The sequence below is a fragment of the Notamacropus eugenii genome, chromosome X (genome assembly GCF_028372415.1).
Source record: "Notamacropus eugenii isolate mMacEug1 chromosome X, mMacEug1.pri_v2, whole genome shotgun sequence".
Lineage (NCBI taxonomy): Eukaryota > Metazoa > Chordata > Mammalia > Diprotodontia > Macropodidae > Notamacropus > Notamacropus eugenii.
Genome location: NC_092879.1, coordinates 21,244,864 through 21,270,201, shown reverse-complemented (window position 1 = coordinate 21,270,201; position 25,338 = coordinate 21,244,864). Strand labels below are relative to the sequence as shown.

Below are 25,338 nucleotides of genomic sequence, written 5' to 3'. Positions count from 1 at the left end.
CAGAGAGAGGACACAACTTACTTAGGGTCCCATAGCTAATAAGCGTCCAAGCCAGGATTCAGTCTTAGCTTTTCTGATGCTAAATCCAACATTCACTACACCTGGATTGTCCAGAAATCAAACTGGGGTTCAGTTATACTGATACCTTTAATCAGTGACCCAGGGGAGGAGAGGAATCAAAATTATTCTAGGACTGAATTGAATATGTGAGGGAGAAAGTAATTTGAAGGAGAAAGTGCCATGTTACAGATCCCAGGACGTCAGAATGGGACTCAAGACCCTCAGAAATGTTCTGTTCAACCCCCTTGCTTTACAGCTGGAGAGACTGAGACCCAGGGATGGGAAGGGAAGAAACTCGTCCAAACTCACACTTCCATGGGGGTTAAATTGTGATGTGGTTTGAGGTTAGAGGTCCATGCCCTTTCCCATTCTGATTTGGGATTCTATGGTCGGAATACAAGCATGTAAATTGTTTGACCCAATAATTGTTGCCCTGGCAACCACTGGTTTATCCTTCAGGACCTTCTCAGTGGAGCTCACTCTCCCTGAGAGTGGCTGGTGGTGGTGGGTAACTCACTCAGTGTGTGTCTCACCTGCCCTATCCCACAGGTGTGGTGATGAGATCGTGGCTGTCAACGGGACACCAGCCGCTGGAATGAGCAATGCCCAGCTGATCCCCATGCTGAAAGAACTACGGAATCGAGTGGCCTTGACTGTGGTATCCTGGCCGGGCAGCCTGGTTTAGACACTCCTCCCAAGTCCCTTCAGACTCCAGCACTCAGGACCAGCTGAGGAACGTGGACACCAGAGACCTCCCTTCCCTCGGGTAGCACCCCTACTTGATCACGCAGACCCCACTGTTTCTAATGTCATAAGAACTCCAAACAGGACAGTACCAGTACTACTGGTACCAGTGCTCCCACCCTACCCCTTCAGGACCCCAAGCCCTGGGGCTGCCCACAGGGAGGGGCCCAGTCCAAGCCTTCCCATCAGTTTCTCAGAAGACCAAGCCTTCACCTTGAACCACTTTCTTTCCATTCTCAGAGACTTTCTGTTACTTATTTGCTCTCTTCCACCTGAGCACCTCCCTTACCCCAGCACCTGCTATACACTCAGAGGGACCACGTGTACCCCCAACTGACCAAGTTTGGGGAAAGGACTCGGTCCCTCAGCTCAAAACTGGGGCAACTTGTCCTCTGAACGTGACTTGATTTGAGGGTTGGGGCAAAGCTCTTTTTGACAGCGCCCACAAGAGCGTCAAGGTGCAGGGAGAAATCCCTTCTTCCTTCCCTCCTTCCCTCCCTCCCTCCCTTTTTCCCTCCTACCCTTTCTCCTCTCCTTCCCTGGGTCCTACTCTCCCTCCTGCTTTTCCAACCCCCTTCCTTCCCTCAATCCCTCCTTCTTTTCCTCCTTTCCTACCTTCATACCCTTCTTCTATTCCCGTATACTTCGCTCAACCCTACCCACCCTCCTTTCTTACTCCCTTGATTCCTTCTTTCCCTTTTCCCATCCCACTTTCCCTCATTCCCATACTCCCTCACTCACTTCTTGCTTCCCGCAGGTCTACCTTTGCTCCCCCTCAGGTTCCCACCTTCCCTGCCTCTTTCCTACCTTCCTTCCCACCCTCCGTCATTCCCCCCCTGCCTCTTTCTCCCCCTCCTTTCTTTCCCTCCTTCCCTCCAGTCTACTTTCCTCCTCCCCCGCTTGCCGTTCCCCAAAACACTTACTTCTGGATTGTTGTGCTCCCTCACACAGTCATCCTTAGCCACTACAACCCTAACATCCTGCCCATGCCTTTTGGGACCCCACAATAAAAGTTTCTCTCCATTCTCCCTGGGCCCTCATGGCCACCCCTCCCGCCAGCCTTTAAGCTGAGGGGGCCCTGGGTCACACGCTGTCTCCTACACAAGAATTTCTTCCATCTCTCCAGGCAGCTCCTAGGGCTGGACTCTAGTACCAAGCTGCAGTGTTGAGCTGTGAAGGGGCCAGTGTGGGGCAAATCTCCTCCATCTGGTACAGACTTAGGGAGGGGCACTCTTCATCAGCTCCTGGGGTGGTAGCCCAGATCGAACCCAAATTCATAACCTTGAGCCCTGGTCAAAGCCAGAGCACTGGGGCCTACAGAGGGCCAGTTAAACAGCTACCCACAGTCTTGTGTGTGTGCACAGGTAACACCCTCTGGAAACTGGACACTGGTATGTGCCAAGTTACCACTGTTTGTCCTGTCAAAATACTGAGCATTTTCTAATTCTATCTGCTCAGTCAGTTGACCCCTGCAAAGTGCCAAGATCCAGCCTTCTCAGAAGATCAGCAGGGTGAAAACTGTCCATTATGATGAAATCTACCTGGGGGGAGATGGGGGCTGGGCAGCCAACCCAAGAGCCCGGGGGTCCAAGTCATCAATAAAGAGTCATTATTTAGGACCACCCCCACTCCTTTCTAAACTGGACATTGGAAAGAAACCATCAGATCAAGACGACCAGAAGTCAGGGGTGGACAGTGTTCTTGGCCCAGTGAGGGGATCTGGGAAAGCAGTGAGGCCAAGGGCCCAGTTTAATGAATCCTTCAGAAAGCTGCTTCCACTGCAACTCCCACCAACTCCCACTTGCTCTTTAGAGGGACTTGGCCAGCTGAGGCCTGGTGTCCCTGGCCACCAAGAAGCAGAGAAGTGAGTAGAAAGGTCAGGCTGCCAAGTTAAAGAGGGAGAGCAGCCCCGAGTCAGCACTGCAGCACAGTAATGTTCGCCAGATCCCACATCCAGAAGCCACAGACCAAGTTGCCTAGGAGGTCCCAGCCTCAGGCTTTGGCCTGGCTGGGCCTTCCCCTAGATCAAGATAAAATGGATCAAAAAAACAGAAGCCCCCTCCTCCATGGTCCCAGGGCCTATCCTGCTCACTCTGAGGCCTCAGCTCATCAGTTTAATTTGCTGACATTTGCATCTGCTGCCCAGACCTCCCAAAGAGACACGAGGGCTACATCTTGGCTGCTTTAATAAATGATTGCAAAATGAGTAGCCAAGGCCCATGTGGTTTTTGCATGCCATCTACTGGAAATATTGAGTCAGCCCATGTGGAATGGGAATTCTCCTTCCCCAAGACCTAGGAGGAATTGGGTACATCCTAGACCCTAGAAGCCGTTAGAGAACTTGAGAGATCTTGAGTCAAACTGACAGTACCCCTCAACTTAACAGAGGGGGAAACTGAGACCAGGGAGGGGGAATGACTTACCCAAGGTTATACATAGGGCCCTGGATGTGGATGGAGCCAGAAGGGACCTTGGAGGCCATCTAGTCCAATACCCTCATTTAGCAAAAGAAAATGAGGCACAGGGAGGTTAGACATTGGTTAAACCTGAGGAAGACTTTTAAGCCATTGCCCTTTCCTGGTACAATGCTTCCATCTCTAGGATCCCTTCCAGCTATGAATTCTCAAGCTCAGTGGGGCACTTGTGGGCTGTATGAGGGGCTGGTCATTTTCAGACAGAGTGGGAATAGACTGGGCTGCAGATGTGAGACCCAGGATGCCAAGGTGCTTTGGGCTCCCCTTCTGGTGTCCTTTGAATGGCCTGTTGACAGGAGAAGGGAACATAGAGCCAGCGTAGAGGTGGCTTAATCTCCTTTCTCTTTACTATCTCCATCTGAGGGATTAGCTGAGACCTCCTGACCCAGTCTCAGTTTCCTCACCAATAAAATGGAGATAACAGCATCTACCTGCCAGGGTTGTTGTGAAGGTCAAATGAGAATTTGTGAAGCCCTTAGCACATAGTTTTACCGGCTTTAGGATGGAGGTAGCATTCCTATTTCTCTAGCCCTTGAAAACTTCCCAAGACCCTTCCTTCCTCAGGCCAGCACTGGAAGGTTGGTAGCACAGATGGTAGCCCCATTTTACAGATTTGAAAATTAAGGCCCAGAGGGGGAAAGTGGCTTGCCTGGAATTTCCCAGGACCAAATGACCTGAGTTCCTTCCAATTCGAAAATCCCCTGATCCTGCAATGAATCTCAGTCCCTTTCTAATCCAGAAACATTTCCAGTGGTAAAAAGTGGCGGATATGAGGCCTAATCTGAAATCAGGAGTACAGCCTAGTGCAAAAGTGTCCAACACATGAGCCCCAACACTCCCAGTGTACTTGAACCACATCCAAACGTCACTGGGCAAAATTTAATAAAAGAAATAAAAATACAATAAGATATAGAAAATGTTAATATGTGGTTTTATTCATTTATTTATTTTTATTTTATTATTTTTTTTAATATGTGGTTTTCTAAGCCAATATGTGACTCCTTCCTTGCGTATAGTTTCTATTTGAGTTTGACACCACTGGCTTAGTGGGTAGTTTTGGCCAGAGGCAAGGTTTCAGCCCAAGTCCTTGGACTCCAAAGTTGGCCATTGTTCCTTTTCACTGGGCTCTGAACTCATCCAGCTTAATGCATTTATTCCATACAGCAGGACACTGACCCGCAAGCTTCCCTGGGCCTAGGCTCCCAAGCTTAGCACTGGACCTGGAATATAGCAAGTATTTGATAAATGCTTCTTGGCTGCTCTCTTAAAGGTCTTTCTCCAGCTCTGCAACCTTTTCTCCCACACTGCTCACTCCTTGGCAGGGGTCATGGAGCTCAAGGACACATTCAGCTTATTTTGCTACTGAGAGCAGCCAGATGACCCTTAGTTCTAAATACGGTTCCATCCAGGGTGGCAGGGGGCCTAGCTGGGAACTGCTCTCCTCATATACTCTGGTAGCTGTTTCCAACCATGCCTGGTTGGGGACAAGATTATTGGTGGAGTCATTCCATTTAGGTGGGAAGGGTGGAGTAAGGTAGGATAGGGGACCCAGCCCACCTGAGCAATCCCAGCAGGCCTTGGGCTAGCTACAGAGGAATCTCTACTGATCACAGCCAGGTTGAAGTGTTCACTCTAGAAGACCCTGGAGACAATCAGGCCTCAGTGTGTGTTCCGGGACCACAGCTGGAAAACAGCCCATGGTGTTTGGACTATATGAAGCTCAACTGGGAGGGGGGACAGGAAGACAGAGGGGGAGAGGGAGACAGTGGGGGAGAGGGAGACAGAGGGGGAGAGGAAGATGGAGGGGAGAGAGAGGGAAACAGAGAGGGGAAGAGGAAGAAACAGAGGGGAAGGGGGAGAGGGAGACGGGGGGGAGAGGGAGACAAAGAAGGAGGCAGAGGGGAGAGTGGGTGACAGAGAAGGGGAGAGGGGAAGGCAGAGGGGAGAAAGAGAGACAGAGAGGGGAAGGGAGGGAGACAGAGAGGCAGAGAAGGAGACAGAGAAGGTGTAGAGGGAGACTGGAGAGGGGGAAACAGAAAGAGACAGACAAACTGACAAAGAGAGACAGAAATGGAGAGGGAGAAAGACTCACAGAGACAGAAAGACAAGGAGGAAGAGAGGTGTGAGAGATGACAAACAGAGACAGAGACAAAGTCGAAGAAATGGAGAGGAAGAGAGAAAAAAGAGAGGGAGAGAAAGGGGAGAAAGGCAGACAGAAAAGGAGATAGAGACAGAGAAAGAAACTGACAGAGACAGATGGACAGGAGAGGAAAAAAACACGGACAGAGAGACAAAAAGTAGAGGGAAGAGATGACAAAGAAAGAGACAAAGACAATGTATGCCTTTTATAGGATATCACAAATAGATCCTGCCCAGTCAATCAACAAACACGGATTAAGCATTTAGGATGTCCCAGGTACTGAGGATACAAAGACATCAGTGAAATGGTCATTGCCTTCAGGGATTTTTCAGGGTTGGTTCTAAGGTGACAAAAAGATAAAGCCAGAATTTCAAACTAGGTCCTTTGATTTCAAATCCAGCACTTTCTACTGCACAGGTTGGGAGAGAAGATCTGGGGAAGAAGGAAAATGACTTGTTTGAGATCACACAGATAGTACAGTAGAAGAACTGGGATTCGAACGCAGGTCCAGGAGCCCTGCAGCTTGCCCAGGGTTGTTGTGTTGCCTCTCCTGATTGGAATGTCAATTCCTTGGGCGCAGGGACTCATTCAGGTTTGTATCTGATCTCCAGAGCTTAGCATGCTGCTTGGTGCATAGTAGGTAGTTTACAACCTCCTCATTTTAGGGATGGAGAAAATGGAGGCCCAAGGAAGAGGAGGAAGAGTGACTTGCCCAAGGTCACACAGTTAGTAAACACCAGAAAGGTGATTTGAACTCAGAGCCTCTGACTCCAGTGCCAGCATGCTCTTTCTGCTGTACCCTGCCACCTCCAATCATTTTCACTTCTGTCTGCCTCAGTTTCTTCATCTGAAAAATGGGGATAATATTGGCACCTGCCTCATAGAGTTGTTGTTTGGCTCAAATGAGATAATGTACATGAAGAGTTTTACAAACCTGAATATGCGGCACAAATATTAGCTGTTCTGGTCATTGGCATTCTTATTTGGCATTGGCATTGGCATTCTTATTATCCTTCTTAAGAAAGGAACTTAGAAGTCACCCATGCATTTGTAGAGGAAGAAACAGGTCCAGAGAGGGACCTCCCCAGCTGTGCCAGCCCAGAGACCAGAGGGCCTCTCAGCCCTCCTCCACTGGGCCCCTCGTACTGTGACCACTGAGAGATTCCTTCCCCAGGAAAGCTGGCCCAACAGGGTTATGCAATAATGACGAAGCATTGTCTCTCTGCAGCCTTGAACCTGCTCTTTGGTGAAAGGCACAGGCCATCCCAGGGTAACCTCCTAAGCTGTCTCATGAGCCACTTCAGTAGGGGAGGGGTAGACGGCCTGCGTTCCAGGGTTCCGTTCTGTTCAACTTGTCCTGGTCAACAGTTGGAGAGAGGGGAAGGTGGCAGTGATGGTGACATTCAAACAAATCCCAAACATTTCTGAAGTCCTTACTATGTGCAGAGCGCTATGATGAGCTGCAGAGAAGGTACTGAGTTTGGTTAGCTATGCCTTTGTTTCAAGGAGTTGGCAGTCCAGTCAGATTTTGTGGTTGGGATATTCTCTCCTGGGCCAGGCATGACTTCTTGGCTGGCCCCTGGGTCCATTGGTATACACGCTTCCATTTTCCCCTGAACCCAGAACCCAGGCTGTGTACAATCATAGGATTTAGTCAACAGACACAGGAAAGGCTAAGACAGAATTTGTCATTAGAGGGGACCAGTATGGGGAAGGGACTAGTGACCACCAGAAGGAACAGAAGGAAGTACCAGGAGAAGACCTGGCTTAGAGGAGAATTATTTCTTTCTTTCTTTAATTGATTTGTTTTCAGTTTTCTACAATCACTTCCATATATCTTAGATTTTTCCCCCTCCTTCCCCTTTCTTCTTTCCCCCTCCCCCTCTCCCACTCCCTCCCCAAAGAAGGGGTGCAATATTATATAGGTTCTACACATACATTCTTATTAAATGCATTTCCACTTTAGTCGTGTTGCATAGAAGAATTAAAATGAATGAAAAAAACCATAAAAACAGCTCTGCCTGCCCCATCCCCCCAATTAAAAGGGAAGATAACCACTTGGGCCTTTCCCGCATCCTGGACTCTGGGCTCTTATTTTGTCCTTTCTTTGTCTGCCTTGGTTTTCCCCCCTTTATTGCATCTTCCTGTTAAGTCTTTCGGGGGAGTATTTCTGGGAAATGTCAACCAGAATGGTTCTCTTAAAAAGCATGTCATTATGTCCACTTGAAATCTTGCTAAGTACAATGCCTGACCCAAGTCCAAGCAGGAGGCTCGGATGGAAAGCTGCTGAAGAGGCTGGCACTGAGGACAATGGAAGATGGGGCCTTTACAACCTATTAACGACTGTGAAGAGTTTTGAAACACTCCATCTTTGGGGAGAAGTAGAATGTAGTGCAGAGAGACCCTGATGAGAGCTAATATTTATTCTGGCCCCATCTTGATCCACAGGAAAAAAACAGCTGAGTCCATCCCTCATCCTCTCCTTTGGGCTTAGGTTTTTGTGTTGGGGGTCATACTATCTTGGGCATTGGAACCAGCAGGAGCTTGCCAGAGCATCTGCTCCCACCCTGTTATTTTACAGCAGGGGAAACTGAGGCTCAGGGAGGTCACACAACTTGTCCAGGGTTGTGCAGTCAGCGCTGAGCTTCAGGATTCAGGGCTACATCTTCAAATACTTCTTGATTTGCTCCCATTTGCCTCCTCCTCGTGGCGTGATGAGAGTTCTAGATTTGGAGCCAGATGACCTTGCAGAGGTTATTCTTTTCAGACCTCAGTTTCTTCCTCTGTCAAATATGTGAGCAAGGTAGACAGGGGCATGGGTATAGAGAGAAGGAAGGGCCATCCAAGTTGGCCGATATCTTCAGTTCTCTGGTTCTAAACCCCATTCCTCCTGTCTCCCCCACTCCCCTGTCTCATTGATGTCACCCTGATAGCAGGCTTCCCATCTGCCGCAGCCCCTCTAAGGACAGTGAGGCAAGGGATGGATGCATGGTTCCCATATCAGTACCACCAAGCTGTCTGGTACAAATGTCTGAGATGCTGGAGCCCCCATCAGGCATCGCAGGGGTTGAGACCTCAGCTCTAAGCTAGGTTGCCTGCCTCTTGGCCTCCTATCCAGTGCGTCTTTCTTCTGAACAGAGTGGGTAGGGCCCAGAGAAAGAAGACTTGTATAAGGAACCTCATGGGGTATCTGAGCAGGCCATCCTGAGCCTTCTGAGGAATGACTTAATGATGAAGCGTTCAGGGCCAAGTAGACAGAGACAAAAGCAATAAGCTCTTGCCCACCTCCATGCTTATGGGGGAGGAAAGAAGCAAATAAATGTTTGTTAGGCACCTACTATGTGCTAGGTGCTTTACAATTATTATCTCAATTGATCCTCACAACCCTTGGAGATAGGTGCTATTTTACAGATGAGGAAACTGAGGCAGCGGGTAAGTGACTTGCCCAGGGTGACAGCTAAAGAGCATCTGAATCTGGATTCAAACTCAGTGCTTCCTGACTCCAGGCTTAGGGCTCTGTCCATTGCGCCTCCAGGGCTATTGATGGTCTCAGTCTTTCCAGAATCCACAGAGGCTTTGATCTGATTCCTAGTTCCTGGAACAAAAGGGGGAGAAGCTGGTAGGGGTGGGAGGACTAGGTAGCAGGAAGATATCCATGAGATGTGGTCACATCCCTGGGGTCACAGATCACCACTCAGGACAGTGTGGCTTCCCAAAGGAGGGAGCTGGAGGTCCCACTGAGAGGGAGACTCTCGGGCATATCAGAGGTTGCCATGTCTCAGACAAGAATTATAGAACCAGGGAATCTGGTGGCTGAAAGGGACCATAGCGGGCATTGAGAAAATCCCCTACCTAGGCAGGGAACTTCACATCCTGAATAAGTGGTCATGCAGGCTCTGCTTGAACACCTCTGGTGTTGGAGAGCTCACTACCTTATGGGGCCAATGAGAACCAATTGAATCCCTCAGGATATTCCTTCAAATGCTCGGAGACAGAAATCATTCTCAAAAGTCATTCCCCAATTGATAAATGTCAAAGGATATGAACAGTCAGTTTTCAGAGGAAGAAATTAAAGCTATCTATAGTCATATGAAAAAATTCTCTAAACTATTGATTAGAGAGATGCAAATCAAAACAACTCTGAGGTACCACATCACACCTATCAGATTGGCTAATATGACAAAACAGGAAGATGATAAACGTTGGAGAAGACATGGGAGAGTTGGAACACTAATTCATTGCTGGTGGAACTGTGAGCTGATCCAACCATTCTGGAGAGCAATTTGGAACTATGCCCAAAGGGCTACAAAAATGTGCATACCCTTTGACCCAACAATATCATTTCCAGGACTGTATCCCAAAGAGATCATAAAAATGGGAAAGGGTTCCACATGTACAAAAATATTTATAACAGCACTCTTTGTAGTTGCCAAAAACTGGAAGTCAAGGGGATGCCCATCAACTGGAGAATGGCTGAACAAGTTGTGGTATGTGAATGTAGTGGAATACTATTGTGCTATAAGAAATGATGAACAGGAGGACTTCAGAGAGGCCTGGAAGGACCTATATGAATTGTGTGTGTTTGTCCTTCATTGCCAAAGAAGACCATGCTGTCAGAGAAATGATGACATGACTTGCACATGACTTTGTTTTGAATGAGGGAGGGCTGTGCAGGTCACCAGCCTCACTTCTTCTCCAGAGCCATCTGAATCCAGTGACCAGATATTCATCAGGATGATTGGAGATGACCCAGGATGAGGCAATTGGGGGTTAAGTGATTTGCCCAAGGTCACACAGCTAGTGAGTGTCAAGTGTCTGAGGTGAGATTTGAACTCAGGTCCTCCTGACTCCTATACTGGTGTTCTATCCACTGACCACCTAGCTGCCCCACCTATATGAATTGATGCTGAGGGAGAGGAGCAGAACCAGGAGAACTTTGTACATGGCAACAACCATAGTGTGCTAGGAATTTCTCTGGTAGACTTAGCCCTTCACAGCAATGCAAGGACCTAAAAAACTCCCAACAGGCTCTTGAGGCAAAATGCCTTCCACATTCAGAGAAAGAACTGTGGAAATGGATTGCAGAAGGAAGTGTACCATTTTCTCTTGTGTTATGTTTTGTTTTGTTTTTATGGTTTCTTTCATTCATTTTAATTCTTCTATGCAACACGACTAAGGTGGAAATGCATTTAATAAGAATGTATGTGTAGAACCTATATAATATTGCACCCCTTCTTTGGGGAGGGAGTGGGGGAGGGGGAGGGGGAAAGAAGAAAGGGGAAGGAGGGGGAAAAATCTAAGATATATGGAAGTGATTGTAGAAAACTGAAAACAAATCAATTAAAGAAAGAAAGAAATAATTCTCCTCTAAGCCAGGTCTTCTCCTGGTACTTCCTTCTGTTCCTTCTGGTGGTCACTAGTCCCTTCCCCATACTGGTCCCCTCTAATGACAAATTCTGTCTTAGCCTTTCCTGTGTCTGTTGACTAAATCCTATGATTGTACACAGCCTGGGTTCTGGGTTCAGGGGAAAATGGAAGCGTGTATACCAATGGACCCAGGGGCCAGCCAAGAAGTCATGCCTGGCCCAGGAGAGAATATCCCAACCACAAAATCTGACTGGACTGCCAACTCCTTGAAACAAAGGCATAGCTAACCAAACTCAGTACCTTCTCTGCAGCTCATCATAGCGCTCTGCACATAGTAAGGACTTCAGAAATGTTTGGGATTTGTTTGAATGTCACCATCACTGCCACCTTCCCCTCTCTCCAACTGTTGACCAGGACAAGTTGAACAGAACGGAACCCTGGAACGCAGGCCGTCTACCCCTCCCCTACTGAAGTGGCTCATGAGACAGCTTAGGAGGTTACCCTGGGATGGCCTGTGCCTTTCACCAAAGAGCAGGTTCAAGGCTGCAGAGAGACAATGCTTCGTCATTATTGCATAACCCTGTTGGGCCAGCTTTCCTGGGGAAGGAATCTCTCAGTGGTCACAGTACGAGGGGCCCAGTGGAGGAGGGCTGAGAGGCCCTCTGGTCTCTGGGCTGGCACAGCTGGGGAGGTCCCTCTCTGGACCTGTTTCTTCCTCTACAAATGCATGGGTGACTTCTAAGTTCCTTTCTTAAGAAGGATAATAAGAATGCCAATGCCAATGCCAAATAAGAATGCCAATGACCAGAACAGCTAATATTTGTGCCGCATATTCAGGTTTGTAAAACTCTTCATGTACATTATCTCATTTGAGCCAAACAACAACTCTATGAGGCAGGTGCCAATATTATCCCCATTTTTCAGATGAAGAAACTGAGGCAGACAGAAGTGAAAATGATTGGAGGTGGCAGGGTACAGCAGAAAGAGCATGCTGGCACTGGAGTCAGAGGCTCTGAGTTCAAATCACCTTTCTGGTGTTTACTAACTGTGTGACCTTGGGCAAGTCACTCTTCCTCCTCTTCCTTGGGCCTCCATTTTCTCCATCCCTAAAATGAGGAGGTTGTAAACTACCTACTATGCACCAAGCAGCATGCTAAGCTCTGGAGATCAGATACAAACCTGAATGAGTCCCTGCGCCCAAGGAATTGACATTCCAATCAGGAGAGGCAACACAACAACCCTGGGCAAGCTGCAGGGCTCCTGGACCTGCGTTCGAATCCCAGTTCTTCTACTGTACTATCTGTGTGATCTCAAACAAGTCATTTTCCTTCTTCCCCAGATCTTCTCTCCCAACCTGTGCAGTAGAAAGTGCTGGATTTGAAATCAAAGGACCTAGTTTGAAATTCTGGCTTTATTTTTTTGTCATCTTAGAACCTTGAAAAAATCCCTTCATTTCCATGGGTCGCAGTTTTTTTCTCTATGAAATGGGAGTGAGTAGTTACATCATATGCTGGAGAGTCCACAGTTCTGTAATCCTAATCCAGAGGGAGCTGGTTGGCTCACTGGATAGAACACCAGGCCTGGGGTCAAGAAAGCCTGAGTCCAAATCTGGCCTCAGATGCTTCCTAGCTGTGTGACCCTGGGCAAGTCACTTCACCTCTGTCTGCCTCAGTTTCCTCATCTGCAAAATGGAGATAAGAACAGTTATTACCTCTAAGGGTTGTTGTTAGGATCAAATGAGGTAATAGTTGTAAAACACTTAGTACAGTGCCTAGCACATATTAGGTGTAGTAAATGCTTGTTTCCTTCCCTCTCTTAGGTCTCAGTCTCCTCATCTATAAAATGGGCATTGGTTTCTTTTTAGACATTCTGAAACTCCCTTTAAACTTCATTCCTTTCAAAGGGCCAGGCTTTCTCTAGGCCTCGACATCTTCTTTAGCTGTCTGGCTGGGACAACCATCCAGTGATTGAGAGGGCAGGCCTCCTCGGCCCTTGAGCCCCGCTGCCTGCTTGGAGGTGAAAGACAAAGTTACCACCACTCCAGCTGCACCTGATGTGATTTTTAGCTCTAAATAGGGACCTGAGAGTCCACAGACCTGGGCTTTTGTCCTGATTCTTCCTCTGACTGTGTGACTTTGGACAAGTCCCCTCTCTCTAAGCCTCAATTTACTCATATATGCAACGAGGGGACTGAACTTGGCACAATAGCACCTCACGTTTCTCTAGTCTTGGGAAAATTGGGGGGTAGGGAGAAAGGAAGAGATTGGACCAGTGATTTCATTAGTATAAGTAAATTCCCTTCACCAAGGCAGACCAGCCCTGGCTCAGTAACTCCTAGACTTAGACTTACCTGGGGCACTGAGACAATGTACCCCTTTGATAGGATACAACAAATAGATCCTGCCCAGTCAATCGACAACACTGATTAAGCATTTGGGATGTCCCAGGTACTGAGGATGCAAAGACATCAAAGAAATGGTCTCTGCCTTCAGGGATATTTTTATTCTCTCAGTCACACAGCTAGAAGTGGTAGAGGCAGGAGTCAGCCAAGGTTGGCCTTCTTATGCCAAATGCAGACTCTGACAAGAGATTTACTAAAACACCAGACAGGGAACCACCTCAGCCCTAAGGAGACTGGAATGTTGAGGCCTCCAGCACAGAGCAGTTCAGTCACAGCATCCAAGTTCGAATCCTACTTCTACACTAGACTCCCTCTCTCCCAGACCCACACCCTGTCTTCTTTTTCTGTGTTCAGGAAACTCCTCCTTCCCACAAATTCAGGCTCAATTTCATCACCAAATGGTAGTTGGGAAAACCATGACTCATGTCTAGGAGTTGGCCTCGCACATCGACAAAGCATAAAGGTAAGCTGTCTCAGTGGTATGACTTCAGGGGTCTCCCTACTCCCCAATCCTTCCTACAGCTACATATAGATGCTTGGAGTCCCTTCAATGAGCCAAAGAGCCCCTCATTCTGCAGTGAATGACACAGAAGACCTGACTTAGTCATCCAATATAGGTTCCGAACACAGTAGGTACTCAATAGATGTTTAGTAAGTGAATGGTTGAGTTTGAGGAAAGCCTTTGTGATCTGAGTTCTGTTCCCAGCTCTACCATGAACTAGTTGTGAGATCTTAGGCAAATCACTTCCTCTCTCTGGAGGGGAAAATTGAGGGCCTCAGTTTCCTCATCTGTAAAATCAGAAGGGCAGACTAGACAATCTCTACAGATCCTCCCAGCTTTAATATTCTATGTCCCTGTGTTTAAAAACTGGAGGTGGAGTGGGTGTCAGCCTCAGTCAGTCATCAAGCATTTATTAGACACTCACTGTGTACCAAGCATTGTTCTAAGAGAGTCAGCTTGTAAGTAGATACATTCCAGATGCCTACAGAGCAGAGAGGAGGTGTTTTTGTTTTTCCGCTCAGAGGAAATACTACATACTATCAGGTCGGAGACAAGATTCTAGGAGAGCTGAAGGGAGTACTAGCCCCTAGAAAACTCTCCCAGGCTTTCTCAAAGCCCTCTTTGTCTGCTTTTGTTGTTGAAGCCAATCAGAACATTTATTAACGAGCACAGCAAAAGAAGAGACAAGAAAAATTACACCTGTCTGTATAAGACTATAGGGGCAGCTAGGTGGCGCTGCAGTGGATAGAATGAAATGGAGTGCTGGATCTAGAGTCAGGAAGACTCATCTTTGTGAGTTCAAATCCTAGCTGTGTGACCCTGGGCAAGTCATTTCACTGTCAGCCTCAGTTTCCTCATCTGTTAAATGAACCAGAGAAGGAAATGGCAAACCACTCCACTATCTTTACCAAGGAAACTCTCAAATGCGGTCACACAGAGTTGAACAGGACTGAAAAAACAACAACATACAAGGATATTCACTTCCACAGATGACCATAATATCAATGGGGGAAGGAAATGTAGTGAAGACATGTGACCATAAAACATGAAAAGAAGGTTCTAGGAAGCTATAAATGAGGCAGGTGGAAACCAAGAGCTACCTGAAGGCTCTGAGCAGCCATTTCCCTTGCAGGGAACCCCAGAGGGACCAGCACCACCTAAGAGATAATAAGAAAGGACAGTGTCAAGGGAGGGCAGATTGGGGGAAGGGCTAATCAGAATGCACACTGTCTTGAGATTGGGGAGAGGAGAGATGGGGAGAAAATTTGGAACTCAAAATCTTATGGAAGTGAATGCTGAAAACTAAAAGGAAATGAATTAATTATTTTTTAAAGAGGACAGTGTGTTTTCTCCCAAAGCATGAGAGCCTTAGAAGAGTAGGTCCCTGTGAGGTCCTAGAGATACAGGTTCTCACTATGTACAGGGTATCTCAAAACTCTTAGCAATTCAAAACTTAAACCTTTGTCTGCCTCAATTTCTTCATCTGCAAAATGGAGATAATAATGGCACCTGCCTCCCAAAGTCATTGGGAGGATCAAATGAGACGATATTTTGTAAAGAACTTAGTACTATGCACCTGCACATAGTAGGTGCTTGTTCCTTCTCTCCCATAATGCTTTTTGATGAACGGCATGAAGAACAACAGGAGATACTTTAAAAAAAACTTTACTACAATCAAGGCAAACTATGCTCAGCATTACCCTCATCTCCAGGGTTTGCAACCAAGTCCAAAAAAATGAAGTGAGCTGTTAAAGCTGACAATGGCACTAAGACTTTTGGGACACCCCATAAAGTGAAAAGGCCCAGTTCTGGCCTTGGGTTTTAAGACTGAAACCAGCAAAGACAGCAAAGTTCCTTCAGCCTTAGAGTCAGAACGATGAGGTGAGATACCTGGGTCTACTATTTACCCACTGTGTGACCTTAGGCAGATTCCTTGACCTCTCTGGGCTCCAGTTTTACCCCTGTGAAACAAGGATTTTGGGTGAGAGGGTCTCTCTTATCTCTTCTAGAACAAAAACTAGCAGAGATCTCAGAGATCATCAAGTCCAACCTGCTTGTTTTACAGTGGAGGAAACGGAGGCCCAGAGAGAGGAAAGAACTTGTCCAAAGTCACACAGGAAGTACATCGAGTTGAGATTTACTTCAATTTCAGGGTCGGTCACATCCTTTCTTCTATGCCCAGATACCTCTTTAGGCTTTAGAAGAGCCCTCAAAATCAATTACTCCATTTTGTCTCTCCTTTCCATTTCCTTTAGGTTCAGTTATGGACAGACTGTGGATAATCCAGGGTAAGGACCATTTGGGTCCATCCAGAGAGTATGATTGCTAAAAGCAGGCTTGAGAGGGAAAAAGCTGCCCAGTCCCCTCTTCCAGTCTGTTTTCTCGGCCATCGAGAAAAACATCTGTACTGTAATTAACAGGGCCCAAATGGCTCACACAGGGCTGCAAGCCAAGAACAGGAAGGAGGGAGGCTGAGAGTGGTTGATGGGTTCAAGGCCACAGCCCAGACCAACAATGTTCTCCAGTATGGAAAGAAATGTCAGCACTGATTGCTGAGGCACTGTTGAGGATATTAAAGAGATTACAGAAAATGAGAGGGATACCATCAGCAGAGGAGGACAAATGTCCTGTCTTGTTTTTAAAAGGCAAGAGAACAGAGTCTGCATACTATGAGCTGGTCAGCGTGACTTCAGTTCCTTGGAAAATTCTAGAAGGGAATCACTAAAGTGCCAGCTAATGAGCATCTAAGTGAAGGAAGTGGGCATTACAGAGAGTGATCACAATTTCATCAGAAGCAATTTGGCCTTTTTTTGACAGTGTTACTAACCTGGGACATGAGGGGGATGCCAAGATCATAGCAAGACTTTTGCTGAGGCACCTCATGCTGTCCTTCCATCCAGCACTCAACAAGCATTTATAGGGAGAGGAGGAGGACATTTATGAAACACCTGCTATGTGCCAGGTACTATGCTAAGCCCTTTACAAACATCTCATTTGATCCTCACAACAGCCCGAAGAGGTAGGTGCATGTTATTAACCTCATTTTACAGATGAGGACACTGCAGCAACCAGAGCTTAAATGTTTTGCCCAGTGCATATCATTATCCCCATTTTAGAGATGAGGAAACCAAGACAACCAGAGGTTAAATGCTTTGCTCAGGATCACACAACTGGGAAATGTCTAAGGCAGAATTTGAACATGTTTTCCTCATTCCAGGCCAGCAACTACCTCTGAATGGATAGGGCCCAATTGTTTTGAAAAAGATGGGGTAAGGAAGAATCAATAGTGTGATGTGAATGGACCTGGAGTTGGGAATACCTGGATCCATCCCAATCTCTCTTTGCCTCAGTTCCTCATCTGTAAAATGAACTTGATAGCTTCTAAGACCCTTTCCAGCTATGAAGCTATGATGTTCTAATCATATGAAAAGTAGTAGTCCTAAAAGCTAATTTCACATTGAGTTTATAGATGGCCAAAGTTTCTGGGAATAAGAAGGTATTAATTCCACTGTCCTTGGACCTGCTTAAGTGGGAAACATCCAGATGACAAGCAGATGGACCTTGATTTGAGTCCATGTCATATAAGGACCCATTGAGGGATTGAGGATGTTTTGCCAGGAGAAAATGAGACTAAGGTGGCGGGGGGATGGGATAGCTGCCTTTGAGTAGTTTTTGGCCGGTTGAGAGGAGGGAGTAGAACCCTTCTGTTTGGCCAGAGGGTAGCCCCAGGAGCGATGAATGGAGATTGCAAAGATGCCAATTTTGACTTCATCAGATCTGAAAACCTTCTTACCAACAAGAGGTGTCCTGAGTAGAGTGGCCTGCCTCAGGGGCTGGCTGCCTGGGCTAGACTGGGGTTCAAGAGTCAGCAGCCCCTCCTCCTCCTCAGGCCTCCCCACTGGAGGCTGGAAGTCGCTTGTGGATAGACTAGAACAAGGATTCCTTTGGGGAAGGGCTTATGTTGGCTTTCCAGTGAGGCCTCTTCCACCTTGAAAATGTGGTTCTGTGTTCTCCAAGCCCAGAGGAGTGGAGATGAGGAGGAGGAGGGGAAGCTTCTGGGACATATAGTGGAAGGGGTATCTAAGGGGCAATGGGCAGGGAGCTTTAAAAAAACAGAGACTAGAAGTCAGTCAACAAGCACTTATTAAGTGCCTACTGTGCGCAGGCCCTGTGCTAAGCACTGGGGATAGAGAGAAAAACAGAAGCCAATTCCTGCCCTCAAGGAGCTCCCAGTCTACATGTCAAGCTTGAGAAAGGTTCCCTTGGGAACTGAATAATGAGTGGGCATGAGGACCATTTGGGGGGCAGTGAGGGGCCATGTGGGTTCTGCTGTCACAGGAGCCAAGCACATCTCTGATCCCTTCTCCTCTCTGAGTCTTGGCTTCCAGCCATATAAAATGAGAACCTTGGAGAGGTCCCTTCAAGCTATATATGGACGACCCTTCTGCACTTGAGGACCTAGAGGGCATTTGCTCTGTGAGGTTTGGATTCAGTCAAAGGACTGCTCTTGAGATCCTAGAGGGCCACATGAGATCCCCTTCTAGCAAATGGGGATAATAATATGAGAATCAGTTCAGAAGCAGGGGTGGGGAACCTGTGACCTCAAGGCCACATATGGTTCTCTAGGTCCTAAAGTATGCCCCTAAAGTCTAGAATTTCCATATGGGAAGGCAAGTCAAGAACACACAGGACAACTATGGTCCTGTCCACTTCTTGGCTGACCCAGGCAAAAATGGCCCTTGTTTCATAAGAACCCTTCCTTTCTGGGTTCTTCAGTTTGATCATGTATAAAATAAAGGGATTGAAAGAGATGGTCTTTGAAGACCCCTTCATCTCTGGCATCCTCTGAGTCTGCCTACCCACAAGACTTATGAAATGTCCACATGACTTGTCTAAAAGTCAGTTTGCCAGAAACATTGAGAGACAGCTCTCCCTCTGCGAGGAATCTGGTAATTTCTGCCTTGTAGGGAACAGAAGGACAGACAGGTGGAGCAGTGGATAGAGTGCTGGGGATGGGAAGACATGAGGTCGAATCCAGCCTCAGACACTTATCTGTGTGAGTCTGGGCAGGTCACTTAACCTCTGTCTGCCTCAGTTTCCTCAATTCTAAAATGGGGATAATAATAGCATCTTCCTCCCAGGGCTGTTGGAAGGATCAAAGGAAATCAGATTTGCAAACTTTAAAGTAGTAGGATCACTACTATTTTAGGGGCCACAAAACTATTCTCCAATCTTGAAAGAGGGAGACTGAACTGCAATTATATTTTTTAGCACTATACACATACACACATGCACACACACACACATTTTGCTGGCCTAAGAGTACAGAGATTGAGAATGAAACTGCTTTCCTGGTCACTGTACCTTACCCCAAGTTTTGAAAGAAAGGAAGCATTTACTAAGTGCCTACTATGTGTCAGGCATCGTGCTTAATGCTTCACAAATAAGACTTCATTTAATCCTCTGGGATACCTGGGAGGTAGGAGCTATTATTATCATCCCCATTTTACAGTTGAGGAAACTGAGGCAGACAGAGGTGAAGTGACTTGGCCAGAGTCACACAGCTAGGGAGTGTCTGAGGATGAATTCGAACTCAGATCTTCCTGCTTCCAGCTGCGCCCCCCCCCCCCCTCCCCAACTCTATCCACTGCACCACCTGGCTGCCTAGGTATATAAAACACCATCACAAACAAGCAAATACCTAGTAAAGAGAAATTGGAGACATTTTGCAGATTAGACTATACCAGAAAATACACAGAGTTCAACCAAGAGAGGCATTGATCTCACCCAAAGGGAAAGTCTCAAGAGCAGGGGTAGGGAATCTGTGGTCTCAAGGTCACATGTGGTCTTCTAAGTCCTCAAGTGTGGCCTTTTGACAGAGTTCAAGTCTGACAGAACAAATCCTTTTATGAAGGGGATTTGTTCTGTGAAGTCAAAGGATTAGTCAAAGGGCTGCACCCAAGGACCTAGAGGACCACTTGTGGTTCCCCACCCCTGGACCAGATGGCCCCTGAGATTCGAGGCTCTTTAGATCATCCATCTCGTACAATCCCCTTCTTTGATAGTTGAGGAAAATGAGTCCCAAGGAACTAAAGTGACAAAGCCATATAGGTAGGCCACCTACTTGAGTGTCAGAGTGAACTAAGAACTTTCCATTCCATTGCCTGGTGCCTTCGAACTCAGACATTCTACAAGCCGGGTTCAAATCGAAGCTCTGCTTCTTCTTATGTTGCCTTGGGCAAATCCCTATCCTGTCTCTGGACCTCACTTTCTCCTTCAGAATCTTGTTTGGTAATTATGTTTTTTTTAATAAACTAAAACCATTGGGAGTATCTTGCTTCACAGAGCCAACATCTCATCATTTTTTTTCTGAGAAGAACATCATAAATTGATACAGAATAGCCTAATTGTACCTGGCTGGAAGCCTGGAGAGAATTGAAGGTAGCTGTTCCATTGCAAAACCAACAATCCCGACTAGAAAGCTAGTGTTTCAGCTGTTGAATTTTACCTTCCTTTTAGTTCAAAATTCAGCCACAGTTGCTCTGAGGGACCTTCACTGGAAGGGGCAGGGGCCCCAGAGGGCTCACTTTACCTAGGACTGTCCTGAAAGGCTTTCTTATCAACAATCCACCTTGTCAGGAAGCCCTTTGTGATGAATTTACTGAATTACATGCTCCTTCTGGGCCAGGTTCAGTTCTGTACTGATTTGCAAACTTGTATTAAGTCCTATTATTTATTAGAAGGCCTGTTTATAATTATATGTCTATTAACAATAAATAAGTATTAAAGTCTACATAATTATAAGTCTATTAATAACAAATAATAAATAAATAAGTCTATTAAACGGAACACAATTTGTGGCTAATATTTGGATGTTACCTTTCATACTTGAAATGAGCTCTTTTTGTGAATGATGGGGAAAAAAAGAGTGAGTGCAACAGAGGTAAACAAGGTCGCCCCCTGGGTGACTGACTCCTGGATGATCACAAAGTGACTTTGACCAGAAATATGGCCAAGAGAAAATGCTAGCTTTAAGCAGGGAGGGAGGGCGTGGATTGGAGTGGGCCAATCTACTGTCTGACGGTCTGAGAAAACGGAAGAGGAATCACAGATGTGGAATCCGAGTCAGAAACCATCTAGATTTGCCCTCTCATTTCACAGATGGAGAGAGTGAGATTCAGAGAAAGGAAGGGATCTGCTCCAGGCCACACAGATAGTAAGGGACAGAGCCAAAATTCAAATCCATGTCTTCTGACACCAAATTCATCATCTATTCTGTGTAGGTATTATAAATATTACTGTGCCCAGTTTACAGATGAGGAAGTCAAAGCCTGCAATGGGTAAATGACCTAAGTGTGGTCACATAGTAAACAGCGCTAGAGATTGAGAGCTAGAATAGACAACCAAGGTCATCTGGCCCAGTGGGCCTCCCTTCCAGTCTCTGCCCACCACTCACAGAGATGGCCTCACCCAGTCTGCTAGCACCAAAGCAGAAAGCATCAACAGATCTCAGGTCCAGCACAAATATTTGAATATTTCTTCCAGGTTCCATTTCCTAACACGTTTCTTTCCATCCATGAGCTACTTGGCTTCAGCATAGAGCCCACTCCCAGAACAAGAACTAATCAACCTGGGCCGACCTTTCATTTTTCTGGCTGAAGCTATTGAATCTGAGAATTGCTGGCAGTGAAAAACCCTCCACGCTGCCTCGGGCTCCATCTCCAATGAAGTGATGGTGAAAATGTCCCCAGAAGCTTAGGAATAAGAATACCCCCCCCCCCAATCACTCTAGGACCCCTTAATAACCCTTTGTCCATGAATTTAGCTTTGGCTGTAGGTTGACGTCATCATTCGACGTCACAGTCCCTATGACTGAGAAAAGATCATGTCTCTTCTTTCCTTCCTCCCCACCTCCCATATCCACCCCCCTCTTCTATTTTTAGTGAGAGGCACAGTAGAAAGAGTACACTGGCTTTGGGATTGAAGGACCAGAATTCAAGTCCAAATTCTGCCATTTGTGTGGCTTTCAGCAGCTCACCTTATCTCTGAGCCTCAGTTTCCCCATATACAAAATCAAGGCTTTGGACTAGATCAGAGAGTCATAGCTTTATAGCCTAATGGCCTCTCATCTAATCCATCTTTTTCATTTCATGTAAGAGGAAAATGAGGCCTCCCAAGGTCATGCAGAATATAACACAGGTGGCATTTGAACTCTACTCTGTTTACTCTAAATCCACTTCTAGGGACCCCTCTAGCCTTTTATCCATGATTTTCTGGTCCTATAACTGGAGACCATGTCATTCTCTCTTACGTTACCTTAGAGACCAAAGTCATAGAGATTCAGGCAGGGAGATGGAGAGACGCCAACCACCTTCCCCATTTTCCACGACAGGCCTGGTACAAGCAAGTCAACCAGGGTTACCCAGAGATGACCCAGGGATCACCCCTAGAGCACTTGCTTGTACTGGGCCTGTGAGAGGAAAGAGAAGTGAGTCCACAGGACTGGACTTCTTCACAGAGAAGCTTTTCCTTGCTCTGTACGGGTCTGAGGAATGGGCACCTGGAGTCATCTTTGTGGACCGTCGACATTTCAGGTTTTCTGGTTGCTTAATATCTATCCTATGTTCAATAAACTATGTGGCTACAGTGTGTTGAATAAGGCATGGGGGAACAGTTGGAATGGAATAGGTGGACTAGAAGATTCCAAATTGCAACTCTAGAGTCATAAATTTCCTATTTCCCTATTTTAGCTATATCCTAAATCATCTCCCAGATAAATGCCAAGTCAAGTTTGCAAGGGAGTGCTGTGGTGGAGATGGAAGGACAATATAGGAGTTTGTTGACTCGTGTGCCCTCTGGTTGTCGTTGGGGATACTGCAGTCTTTCATTTACCACTTGGTGGGCATCTCAGCTGTTGCTGGATAATAGGACCCATTATCTTTTTAGGCAAAGGGAAGGCAGGCAGGTCTGGGGCAGCGTCCCGTGACTTACACCCAGAGTGCCTCACTAAGGACGCAGGTGTCACAGGCCAGTGGACTTGGGGTGCCAGCGCTGGGATTGGAAGGAAATAGGAAGAGACTATGATGTCCTCTCCCCAGACCTGTTTCCTCATACATAACACAAGGGACTAGATGGTCTCTGATGCCCCATCATGCTGGCGCACGCTCTTCTGTAGAGGGCTGCTTCAGACTGTCCTCAGTTAACAGCATTCATATTGGGGAGGGAGGGTTCTGAGATCTAGGACTGGGGAATAAGCCTTTATTTACCCAAACACTCTCCTTAATGGATTTAGAGATTTGGTTCATATCCCTCTGTCTTGTTTGTTTGTAACCATGTCTCCAGCACTCAGCATGGTGGCTGGCAGTTAGTCAGTCAATAAAAATGTATTAAGTGCTTACTAAGTGCCAGGAGTAGTGCTGAGCACAGGAAATACAAAGAAAGCCAAAAAACGATTCCTACCTTCAAGGAGGTCACTGTGTAATGGAGGAGACAACAAGCAAGCAAATATGTACAACCAAGTTGTGTACTGGCACACAGTAGGAGCACCTAATCTGCTTTCATTTGCTCACATGATCTCTCCATCCATTATCCATCCATCTATCTATTTTCTGTCATTGATTTATCAATATCCTGTATATGTCTATCTATTCATGTCTCCTCAAATTCTGTTTTTCCAGACTGAGAAGCTGGAGAAATGACGTTTTAATCTCTACCAAGAACAGAACCACAGAAAATAAGTCCATACAAGTACATCTGAGAAAAGGAAGGATAGATGTAAAGAGGCATTTGGTGACAGGAAAGTTAGTTCCGGTGTCCCAGCCTCAAACTCTGCAGCTGTCTTTGATGCACCCCTCCCCCCGTCTCTCTCCTATCTCTGTCTCTCTTTTTCTCTCTCTGTCTTTCTGTCTCTCGCTCCTATCTCTGTCTCTCCTCTGTTTCTGTCTCTATGTCTTTTTCTCTCTGCCTCTTTTGGTCTCTGTCTCTCCACTCTGTTTCTCTCTCTCTCTCTTTCTCTTTGTGTGTGTGTGTGTGTGTGTGTGTGTATCTTCTCTGTCTCTTTCTCTCTCTGTTTCTATCTCTCTGTCTTTCCCCCTCTCTCTTTCTCTCTGTTTCCCCTCTCTCTTTCTCCTATATCTGTCTCTCTTTTTCTGTCTCTGTCTCTCTTCTCTGTCTCTCTTTCTGTCTCTGTGTCTCTCCTCTGTTTCTGTCTCTCTATTTTTCTGTCTCTCGATATGTCCCCCTCTCTCTGTGTTTCTTTCTCGATATCAGTCTCTGTGTGGCCCTCTCTGCGTCTCTCTCCCCCATCTCTCTCTGTTTCTCTGTGTCTTCACGTTCAGTATCAGCGGGGGGGGGGGGGGCGTTCCATGATCTGAGATGCCCTTCACTGCCATACTCTGGGTGATCTCACACCAACCTCTTCAAATTCCTAGAACTCAGTTTCCTTTTCAGTAATAGCAGAGGGTTGGACTTCAGGGTCTGAGATGCCCCTCACTACTCACCTTCGGGGGATATCATGCCATTTGCCTCAGTTTTTGAGGTGTCAATCTTCCTTTCAATAGCAGTGAAACAGTGAAAGCAGAAGGTAGGACCTCATCCTCTGAGAAGACCCTGCCAGCCTAAGGCTGATTGCTCTCCAGTCACTTCAGCTTAGTAACCCTCAGTTTCCCCTTCAAGACCTTAACATGCTTAAAGTATGTGAACTGAGGGGGCTCTCCAAGCCTATGGGTGATCTCACACCAGTCAGGTCAGCTCTCCAGGACTCAAGTTGCCTTTGATTAACAGCAGAGGGTTAGACCCTTTGATCTGACAGGGACCAGCCATTTTGTGGATGATCTTATAAAAATCACTTCAGTTCTTTTTTTTTCAATCACTTCAGAGGTTTCCCTTTCTGTGTCACAGGCCCCTGCCAGGTTATGGGGAATTTCATACTAGTCACTTCAGCTTTCTAGGCCTCAGTTTTCTTTTCAGTAACAACAGGGGGTTGGACTTTGTGGTCTGAGATGGCCCTCATTGCCACTGTTTGGGGGATATCATGCCATTCACCTCAGCTTTCTAGGTCTCAGTTTCCCTTTCAGTAACATCAAGGGGTTAAATTATATGAGCTGAATGGGCCCTGGCAGCCTATGGGTGATCTCACACACCAGTCAGTTTACCTTGCTTGACCTCAGTTTGACTTTCAGTGAAAGCAAGGCTGAGGACTGCATTATCTGAGAGGGGTCTGCCAGCTTGTGCTTGATTCTAAACCCATGACTTCAACTTGTAGAACTCAGTTTCCCTTTCAATACCTTGCAGGCTTAAAGTATGTGAACTGAGGAGGCTCTGCTAGGCCCCTGCTTCCATTTCACTAATAGCAGGGAGTGGGCTCTATGGTCCTGGATGACCCTCACTACCCTGCTCTGGGAATTCTCAATACAAGGACTTTAGCTTCCTAGGCCTCAGTTTCCCTTTCAGTAACAGCAGAGATTTGGACTGCAGGATCTGAGATGCCCCTCACTGTCACTCTTTGGGGATATCACTCCATTTGACTCAACTTTCTAGGCCTCAGTTTCCCTTTCTAGAACAGGGCCTGATTAAAGTATGTCACTTGAGAAGGCCATGCCAAACTGTGGGTGATCTCATACCAGCCACTTGAGCTTTCAAGGCCTCATTT

General features: G+C 46.7%; 1 protein-coding gene across 2 annotated transcripts in view; it reads left to right on the top strand.

The window, feature by feature from the left end:
- The window catches only part of LOC140515857 (ligand of Numb protein X 2-like), an 88,015-nt gene extending 83,814 nt beyond the window's left edge, over positions 1 to 4,201 (top strand). For both annotated transcript variants that reach the window (XM_072626680.1, XM_072626681.1), the window contains exon 10: positions 610 to 4,201. In XM_072626680.1, coding sequence (XP_072482781.1) covers positions 610 to 745 — 136 coding nt within the window. In that variant the 3' untranslated portion in view covers positions 746 to 4,201. The remainder of the gene's footprint in view (positions 1 to 609) is intronic.
- Positions 4,202 to 25,338: the final 21,137 nt, after the last annotated feature.